The sequence below is a fragment of the Cebus imitator genome, unplaced genomic scaffold (assembly GCF_001604975.1).
Source record: "Cebus imitator isolate Cc_AM_T3 unplaced genomic scaffold, Cebus_imitator-1.0 Scaffold3, whole genome shotgun sequence".
Classification (NCBI taxonomy): Eukaryota; Metazoa; Chordata; class Mammalia; order Primates; family Cebidae; genus Cebus; species Cebus imitator.
The window spans coordinates 4,377,155-4,388,071 of NW_016107318.1; the positions used below are offsets into that span (position 1 = coordinate 4,377,155).

Sequence of the window (10,917 nt, forward strand, 5' to 3'; positions counted from 1 at the left end):
TTTTTTGAGACAGGTTCACCCCCCTTGCCCAGGCTGAAGTGCAAAGGAGCATCTCGGCATACTACAACCTCTACCTCCAAGGCTCAAGTGAACCTCTCACCTCAGCCTCCTGAGTAACTGGGACTACAGGCACACACCACTGCACCTGGCTAGTTTTTGTATTTTACTGTACAGACAAGGTGTCTCCATGTTGCCCAGGCTGGTCTCGAACTCCTGAGCTCAAGCAATTCACCCACTTGGGCCTTCCAAAGTGCTGGGATTACAGGTGTGAGCCACTGCACCTGGCCTAAAGTAATTTTTTTCTCAAGAATAGTACTATTGGAATATTTGTGAATAGTTAACAGTTTGATCCAAATAAAGAACTAAGAAATACAATCATGATGGGACAAAAGCACCCAGTGGATCCTGAAGATATCTGACTCTTGGAGGTGATTCCAGAAAGAAAAAAAAAAAAAGAAAGAAAAAGAAAAATCTGACCCTGCTCTGACCCAGCTTTGATCAAGGTCACTTTAACAGATCAGTTACAGAAATGAAGAACATGTACCTTTTATTATTAAAATATATATTATTTTGGAACTTACTGATATTAAACAAATTAATTTAAAATACATTCATTTTTCCTCAATTAAGTTCCAAAATAATTGTGAAATTGCCAACTGGAACCTTTTTTTAAAGGTATCCACATTGCATCATAAAACATGGTATCCACCCTATTTTGCTTCCAGGTACACACTTAAAGCCCAACAAAAACCAGTGTCAAACAGATTAGAGAAAAAAAAAAACAACAGAAACTAAAGAGAATTTCATCTGAAGATGTTACACTGTATATGCCTAAGCCGATATCAAAGGATGAGTTCAGTTTCTGTAAATTATTCCACAGACAGATAGATATATACGTAAATCTTATTAATCTCCCCAGTTTTGACTTTTCTGTTTTTTTTTGGAGATGGAGTTTCGCTCTTGTCCAGGTTGGAGTATAGCTGCACGATTTCAGCTCACTGCAACCTCCGTCTCCTGGGTTCAAGCAATTAACACACCTCAGCCTCCTGAATAGCAGGGATTATAGGTGCCCACCACCATGCTAATTTTTATATTTTTAGAAGAGACAGGTTTCACCATTTGGCCAGGCTGGTCTCAAACTCCTGACCTCAAAATGATCCACCTGCCTCAACCTCCCAAAGTGTTGGGATTACAGGCATGAGCCACTGTGCCTGGCCGACCACTTTTTGATCAAACTTAAAAGGCTGAGAAAGGTAAACCACCACTTACTGTTTCTTTGAAGGATGAGTTTAGCCATCGATTATTTACTACATTCTGTATGGATGTGGGTGGGTTTTCCAAATCTTCAAAGGAATCCATTAATATAAAATCCAGAACAACATCATAAAAATTTAGATTTTTCACCTGTATTAAATTATGAGTTGAAACAAAAATTATTATTACATGGAGCTGAAATCAAATCTGAGCCAGGGCTTTATAGTTTTATAACAGCAGAGTTTTTTTTTTAATTTTAATCAGCTTATTCAAAAATAAAAAATAAGAGATAAATATGAAAGCTCACCACCAGAAATTATGATTCACGTTATCGCTGCTCCTTCCTAGATCTCAAGTGAAAATCTTTCCTCCTCTCTATTCTAGGAGTCCTTTGTTCATGGTTCTATATAACATCCAGGATGCTCATTCTACTTTGTTATTTAGTTACTGGTATGTGTGCTGCCTTCCCCACCAGATCATAAACATCTTGCTCTTTCATTCATTTATACTTACACACTCTGCATACTACATGCTGTACCAGGTGGTCAGACTTCTAGAGTAAGCAAATTAGATGCCTAGAGTATAGTGGGGAAAACAGCAACAAAATAATCCTGCAAATATCCAGTTATGAACTATGAGAAGCACAATAAAGGAAAAAGTATACTGTGCTCTATTATTTTGGCAGAAATGTGGAGAATGAAACAGAGAGGGGAAAGAGTGAATGCAGGGAGGAAAGGAGTGTGCAGAGAATAAGGAAATAGAAAGGCTACTGCTGTAGCCCAGAGAGAAGACAACAGGTGCTTAGGACAAGAGGGGTTACGGGAAGAGAGGAAAGTTGAAGAAACTGAAAGATATTTAGGAGTTAAAACTGACACTTAGAGATGAATATGATAAAGGGGGTGAGGACCAGGGAGAGGTAAAGGATGAGTCTCAGGCTGCTGGCCTGCAGAACTAAATGGATACTGATTCCATCTCCTGAAAAAGGGAACACTAGGAAAGGAAAGATTATGTCTTCATGTATTTGTACCCACTGTTTTCTCTGCCTAGAATGCCTTTCAGCTCCTTGTAAACTCATTTTTTTTTCTTCTGAGACAGAGTCTTGCTCTGCAGCCCAGGTTGGAGTGCATTGGCATGATCTTGGCTCACTGCAGGCTCTGCCTCCCAGGTTCAAGTGATTCTCGTGCCTCAGCCTTCTAAGTAGCTGGGATTACAGACACATACCACCATACTTGACTAAGTTTTGTATTTTTAGGAGAGACAGGGTTTCACCACTTTGGCCGGGCTGATCTTCAACTCCCGACCTCAAGTGACCTGCCCACCTTGGCTTCCCAAAGTGCTGGGATTACAGGCATGAGCCACAGCACCTGGTTCTAAATTCTTTTTTTATTTTTATTTTTTGAGACAGAGTCTCACTCTGTCACCCAGGCTGGAGTGCAGTGATGTGATCTCAGCTCACTGCAACCTCCTCCTTCCCTGTTCAAGCGATTCTCCTGCCTCCTTCTGAGCAGCTGGGATTACAAACACATGCCACCATGCCGGGAAAATTTTTGTATTTAGTAGAGACGGGATTTCACCATGTTGGTCAGGCTGGTCTCAAACTCCTGACCTTGTGATTCGCCTACCTTGGCCTCCCAAAGTGCTGGGATTACAGGTGTGAGCCACTGCGCCTGGCTAATATCTATCCATCCATCTTTTTTTTTTTTTTTGAGACAGAGTCTCATTCTGTCACCCACGCTGGAGTACAGTGGTATGATCTTGGCTCACTGCAACCTCCACCTCCCAGGTTCAAGTGATTCTCATGCCTTAGCCTCCCGAGTAGTTGGGATTACAGGCGTGAGCCATTACACCTGGCTAATTTTTGTATTTTCAGTAGAGACAGGGTTTCGCCACGTTGGCCAGGTTGTTCGTGAACTCCTGACCTCAGGTGATCCACCCAACTTGGCCTCCAAAAGTGCTGGGGTCACAGGCGTGAGCCACCACTCCCGGTCCTACATTTATTTCTATATCTATAGCTACATATTTATATTATAAACTGTGAACTTGCACTGATAGCTCTAATTCCAGTCCCAGCTTTTTATACCTCCCTTCTCTGACAGGGAAAATCTGGCTCTGATTTTTCTGTTTACTTATTTGTTCAGTCCTGTGTATACGGCCAATTCCCTAGCCCTACTGAGCTGCTGCTGTTGTACTACCCAAAACTGTCCTTGCATAGGCCACCATTCCTGCTCTGCTAGGGCCCTGCCAATTGACTTTTGGACAGAAGGAAGGGAGATAACAAGGGAAGGAAGGCGGGAGGGAAGGAAGCAAGGAGCCAACAACAGCAAAAAAGGCTTTTAAGAAAACAATCTACAACTATTGTCCCAATGTGTAAGGAGTGTGGCTTATGACTGTCAAAAAAAGGTGTCCTACAGCCATACAATTGGCTTTAGTTTATTTAACAAGGACAAGGAAACAGTAGTCTCAACTCACATAAAATTGCATGCAAATAAGTAATAAAAATAAATATCACAAAAAATTTGAACTTACCCCTCTAGCAGCAAGTTCCATTTCAGTACTACCCCAGTGATCAGTCTGCTCTAAAAAATAGATCATTTCATCAAAAACATCTTCAAACTTCTTTGGATTCTGCAGAAGAAACCACATTTTGACCCTTAACTTTGTAACATTCCACAAAGTTAAGTTACTCTTCAAGTAAGTCTGATGGATCTTAATTCTACTAGGTAACTGGACTAAAATACATTTTAGGTATGCCAAATTTATCTGGTTTACTACTTTGCTGTTGCCACATTTTGCAGAAGCCAAGATGAAGAATGTTAGTAAAATGTCATAAGCAAACTATTTATTACTCAAATATGTATGCCTATTTTGGTTAGTTCTTAAAATGAAAACTTGGTTATAGCAGATATTATGTGAGGCATTTGTTCCAGTTCTGCTTCTTCTGGAAAAAATTACTGAGTTATCTGTCATGAGAAGGCCAAGAAAGCAACCTAAGACTGACACGGGAATCACCCGTATTAATAGTTAGTGTCACCTTGCCTATACTTAGCACTTTACATTTACTTAACACTTTAAAGTTGCTTTCCCATTTATCATTTATTTAATCATCCTAAAACTCCTCTGAAATGAGGTAATATAAATATAATTCTATTATATAAATGAGAGAATTAAAGTTCAAAGGGATTGAGTCTGAAAACTAGGTGTGCAAGTGGCTCAAGAAAGGCCTGTTTTGTTTTCTCATCATCTGGACAAACCTTGCATAAAGTAAGGTGGATCCTTACAGTCGGAATGAAGGTCTTGTCATTGCTTCTGCCTCATTCAACTCCATGAGGATGAGGCAGCTCAATCTGTACTCCAGATTTCTGAGACCTACACTATTTCTTGTGACCCTCTTCCTGAACAGGATTGAGGGAATAAAAAGAGGAGGCATTAGTAATAATTACAGTGATGGTTACAGCAGCAGAGCTAATGATAATTCTCACCATGACATTCACAGAATTTATGGCAAATTGGAAATACTTATGAGAAACAACTTGGTTGAAATAGTGTGGACTTCAGACATAGTTCAACCCAAGTATAACTCAATGCCCTTTGGGTTATTTATTTTTAAAAAGTGAACCTTTGCCAACTATCTACGAAAACTTTTTCTTCTATCAAAAATTTAATGTCAATCTTCAGTTCAAATGGCAAAAACAACTTTTGTAAATGGTAAAAAACCTGCCAACAGAACAAGTTTACCTTTCGTGCTTTCACAATTAAAGTTGATAAAATTTTCCTTCCACTCTCAGCGAGGAATATCCTGTTGGCTGATTCTGAAAGAATGACCTGAAAAAAAAAATTCATCCCCAAAGAAAAAAGAGATCTATAATGAATGTGAATGGACATTCAACTTTACAGCACAAATAATCCTAAAACAGTTAATGCATTGCATGTGGTGCTATTTCAACAGGCAGCTCACAGAGAAAGTCCTAATTTACTAAAATAAAAAGAACTGTAAAAACCTATACTTAAAAAAAGATTAAAGGGAGTTAAATTTGAATTTAATTCTGTTCAACATAATATTATTACAAAGTCTCAAAATTTCCTATAGCCCCCAAACATAATAAAACAAATATAATTTTATTTTCTTTTTAGAAAATCAATTTTATAATTTATTCAAATTAAATCTCAAATACACATTAATTAATAAGAGGGTTTTTATTTTAAGCAGCTATTCTTACATTCCTGAAGCATCAAAATATCCTGTTTTGACAAAGTGTGGTGGGCCTGGGAAGCCGTGGGAGAGGATAACGCAATACAGAAACAAATGAAGGTAAGCGGCGGGGAGGAAAAATAAGTTCAGTAGACCTTATATTTGTCATTAGGATTAGGGATCATCAAGAGCACAGAGCTGTCCTGTTTATTTGCACTGGACTCTATAGCATGAGGGTGAGGATGAGTGGCTGGGTGAAGTCACTTAATGTTAAAAAAAAATACCTGAAAAGCCTGTCGAATACAGTGAAGTTTGGCAAGAAAATCACTGTCTCCGAGGCACTCCAACATTTCAGTTCTATGTAATAAACAGGGGAGACAATTGTTAAACTCCATTCAAGATCAAGCCTACTATAAATTTGGATTCAAACAAGGCTTAACCTCAGGACCTTAATATAAAACATGTTTTTTCAATACTGACAGAACATGTAAAAAATAATTTTTTCTTTACTTGGACCTAAAAACATCTTTTCCCCTACTCTCATAAACATTTTTAATAAATATCACTCAAACACTTTAATATCCTTCATAAACATAAACAAAACTGAAATGGTACCTCAGTACTCTGGAGTAAATTTTTCCTTCTTCAACTAAACGCATGGCTTCCTCGTAAAACGGGCAGTGACACAGGGACTCCAAGCTGTAGGTATGCCGTACTTCTCTGTGTTCTGCAAGCTAACAGCACAGTGATTAGAACAGAATACAGGGTAGGTGCAGTGGCTCATGCCTGGTAATCTCAACACTGTGGGAGGATCATCTGAATCCAGGAGTTTGAAACCAGCCTGGGCAACACAGTGAGACCCAGTCTCTACAAAAACCTAAGAAAATTAGTCAGGTATAGAGGCATGCACCTGTGGTCCTAGCTATCCCGGACGTTGAGGTGGGAGGATCACTTGAGCACAGGAAATCGAAGTTGCAGGGAGCTGTGACTGTATCATTGCACTCCAGCCTAGTTGGCAGAGCCAGACTCTGTCTCAAAAAAAAAAAAAAAAAAAAAAAAAAAAAAGCAGAATACACTGATAGAAGAAAACCTATACAAGAAAGAAAATAGGATTTTGCTAACATCAAAATACACTAAATTTGATTAAACCATAAAAATGATTCAATAGGATTTTACAGCTAATAAAATCTGAATTCATTTTATTTCAAAATTCAGTTGTAAAAAGAGTAGAACTTTTTTTTTTTTTCTTTTCTTTGACGAGATTGGGCGCATTCAGGAAGGTAAAAGAGTAAAACTTTTAACAAGCTTAGTTCATTCTGAATCCAATTACTTAAATCTATACAATGTACAGAAAAGAAATACTATAACTTTATTTATTTATTTTTTTGAGACAGGGTCTCATTCTGCTGCCCAGGCTAGAGTACAGTGGCGTGATCATGGCTCACTGCAGCCTCCACCTCCCAGGTTCAAGCAATTCTCCTGCCTCGGCCTCCCTAGTAGCTGCGATTATAGGCACGTGCCACCACACTCAGCTAATTTTTGCATTTTTAGTAGAGATGGGGTTTTGCCATGTTGGTCAGGCTGATCTTGAACTGGCCTCAAGCGATCTACCTGCCTCAGCCTCCCGAAGTGCTGGGATTACAGGTGTGAGCCACCGTGTCCGGCCAGCAATACTATATCTTATAGTTTACCAATAAGAACAACCAAAGAAGCATGTTTAGAAAGAGGAGGAGAATTTTATCATCCAAAGAGTACTTAAAAGTATTATAACCTGTGATTATAATGATGCAAAACTTAGTACAAAAACTTAACAAGCTCAATGTTGCTATTTTAAGAAATATTTCCTTGTTTGTGGCTTTGATTAACTTTTGTATAACAAAGATAGTTATGCTTTTGGTTAGCATAACAGCTCTACAAATGAAATTCCAATCTTCTGACAGTTCATTAAAAAACAATTGCAAACCGTATAGAGTAGTCAGCTAAGCAAAAAAACAAAACAGAACCCAGAAAACTTCTAGAGTGTTTTGTTTGGAAGATACAGGATCTCATTCTGTCACCCAGGCTGTAGTGCAGCAGCACTATCATACCTCTGTAGCCTCAAACTCTTGGGCTAAAGTGCTCCTCCTGCCTCAGCCTCCTGAGTAGCTGGAACTACAGGTACGCGACACCACATCCCACTAATTTAAAAAAATGTGTAGGGGCAAGGTCCGGGTCTGGTGGCTCATGCCCATAATCCCAGCACTTTGGGAGGCTGAGGTGGGCAGATCACCTGAGGTTATGAGTTCAAGACCAGCCTGGCCAACAATTGTTAAACTACGTTCAAGCTACTCTGTCTTTAAATAAATAAATAACAAAGCAAAAACAAAACAAAGGACATATGCAACAAAGAGTACAATGAATGTAATGGTACCTCACATTTCAGTACTAAAAACTGAAATTATAGCAGGCACTCTCTCAGACCAGTGGAATAAAACTGGAAATCAACGCTAAAAGAGACCTTCAAAACCAGGCAGATACACAGAAATTAAATAACCTGCTGCCGAATGAGCATTGGGTCAAAAACAAAATCAAGATGGAAATTTTAAAATTCTTCAAATTGAATGACAAAACGACACAACCTATTAAAACATCTGGGACACAGCAAAGGTGTTGCTAAGAGGAAAGTTCATAGGCCCAACATCAAAAAGTCTGAAACAGCACAAACAATCTAAGGCCATACCTCAAGGAACTAGAAACAAGAACAAACCCAAACCCAGAGGAAGAAAGAAAATAACCAAGATCAGAGTAGAACTAAATGAAATTGAAACAAACAAAAAAATACAAAAGATAAATGAAACAAAAAGCTGGCTCTTTGAAAAGACAAATAAAACTGATAGACCTTTAGCTAGATTAACCAAGAAAAGAGGAGAGAAGAATCCCAATAATCTCACTAAGAAAAGAAAAAGGAGATACTACAACTGACACCATTGAAATACAAAAGATCATTCAAGGTTACCATGAACACCTTTACACACATGAACTAGAAAACCTAGAAGAGATGGATAAATTCCTGGAAATATATATTCTTCTTTGCTTAAATCAGGAAGAATTAGATACCCTGATCAGACCAATAACACACAGCAAGACTGAAAGGGTAATTTAAAAATTACCAACAAGGCTGGGCCCAGTGGCTCAGGCCTGTAATCCCAGCACTTTGGGAGGCCGAGGCAGGTAAATCATGAGGTCAGGAGTTTGAGACCAGCCTGGCCAACGCGGTGAAATCCTGTCTCTACTAAAAACACAAAAAATTAGCTGGGCATAGTGGTGGGCGCCTGTAATCCCAGCTACTCAGGAGCCTGAGGCAGGAGAATCACTTGAACCCGGGAGGCAGAGGTTGCAGGGAGCCAAGATTGTACCACTGCACTCCAGCCTGGCCAACAGAGTGAGACTTCATCTCCAAAAAAAAAAAAATTACCAACAAAAAAAGGTCCAGGGACCAGATGGATTCACAGGAGAATTCTACCAAACATTCAAAGAAGAATTGGTACCAATCCTTTCAACACTATTCCACAAGACAGAGAAAGAAGAACTCTCCCTAATTCAATCTATGAAGCCAGCATCACCCTCATACCAAAACCAGGAAAGGACATAACCAAAAACAAAACTACAGACTGGTATCCTTGATGAACAAAGATCTAAAATCCTTAACAAAATACTAGCTAACTGAATGCAACAACATATCAAAAAGATAATCCACTATGATCAAGTAAGTTTTATACCAAGGATGCAGGATGGTTTAACATACACAAGTCAATAAATGTAATACACCATATAAACAGAATTAAAAACAAAAATCACATGATCATCTCAATAGATGCAGAAAAAGCATTTGACAAAATTCAGCATTGCTTTATGATTAAAACTCTCAGCAAAATTGGCAATCAAGGGACACACCTTAATGTAACAAAAGCCATCTATGACAAACCCACAGCCAACATAATACTGAATGGGGAAAAGCATTCCCTCTGAGAATGGGAATAAGACAAGGAGGCCCACTCTCACCACTCCTCTTCAACATAGTACTGGAAGTCCTAGCCAGAGCAATCAGACAAGAGAAAGAAATAAATTTAGGGCATCCAAATCCATAAAAAGGAAGTCAAACTGTCACTGTTTGCTGAGGATATGATTGTTTACCTTGAAAACCCTAAGAACTTGTCTAGAAAGCTCCTAGAACTGATAAAAGAATTCAGCAAAGTTTCCAGATACAAGATTAATGTACACAAATCAGTAGCTCTTCTATACACCAACAGTGACCAAGCGGAGAATCAAATCAAGAGCTCAACCCCTTTTACAATAGTTGCAAAAAATAATAAAATACTTAGGAATATATCTAACCAAGAAGTCAAAAGACCTCTACAAGGAAAACTACAAAATACTGCTGAAAGAAATCAGAGATGACACAAACAAATGGAAACACATACCATGCTCATGGATGGGTGGACTCTATATTGTGAAAATGACCACACCACCAAAAGCAAGCTACAAATTCAGTGCAATCCCCATCAGAATACCAACCATCATTCTTCACAGAATTAGAAAAAACAAGTCTAAAATTCATACAGAACTAAAAAAGGGCCCTCATAGCCAAAGCAAACCTAAGCAAAAAGAAATCTGGAGGCATCACATGACCTGATTTCAAACTATACTATAAGACCACGGTCACCGAAACAGCATGGTACTGATATAAAACTAGGACACAGACCAATGGAACAGAAGAGAAAATACATAAATAAACCCAAATAGTTACAGCCAACTGATCTTCGACAAAGCAAACAAAAACATAAAATGGGGAAAGGACACCCTTTTCAACAAATGGTGCTGGATAATTAGCTGGCCACATGTAGGAGAATGAAACTGGATTCTCATCTCTCACTTTACACAAAACTCAAGATGGATTGAAGACTTAAACCTAAGAACTGAAAGTATAAAAATTCTAGAAGATAACATTGGAAAAACCCTTCTAGACATTGGCTTAGACAAGAATTCATGACCAAGAACCCAAAAGCAAATGCAATAAAAACAAAGAAACAGCTGAGACCTAATTAAACTAAAGAGCTTTGGCACAGCAAAAGGAATAGCCAGCACAGTAAACAGACAACCCTCAGAGTGGGAGAAAATCTTCACTATCTACACATCTGACAAAGGACTAATATCCAGAATCTACAATGAACTCAAACAAATCAGTAAGAAAAAAAACAAACAATCCCATCAAAAAGTGGGCTAAGGATATTAACTGACAATTCTCAAAAGAAGATATATAAATGGCCAACAAACATACGAAAAAATCCTCAACATCCCCAAAATCAGAAAACAGTCAATGTCGGCATGGATATGGTGATCAGGGAACACTTCTACACTGCTGATGGGAATATAATTAGCACAGCCACTATGGAAAACAGTGTGGAGATTCCTTTAAGAACTAAAAGCGGAGGAAA

At 38.6% G+C, this 10,917-nt stretch overlaps 1 protein-coding gene across 1 annotated transcript in view; it reads right to left on the reverse strand.

Annotated features, from left to right (window-relative positions):
* Window positions 1-10,917, reverse strand: part of MIGA1 (mitoguardin 1) — a 76,826-nt gene that overhangs the window by 7,913 nt on the left and 57,996 nt on the right. The window contains exons 9-13 of the mRNA XM_037739255.1: window positions 6,059-6,177; window positions 5,728-5,800; window positions 4,990-5,076; window positions 3,781-3,879; window positions 1,270-1,404 (exon numbers count right to left, since the gene is read on the reverse strand). Coding sequence (XP_037595183.1) covers window positions 1,270-1,404; window positions 3,781-3,879; window positions 4,990-5,076; window positions 5,728-5,800; window positions 6,059-6,177 — 513 coding nt within the window. The remainder of the gene's footprint in view (window positions 1-1,269; window positions 1,405-3,780; window positions 3,880-4,989; window positions 5,077-5,727; window positions 5,801-6,058; window positions 6,178-10,917) is intronic.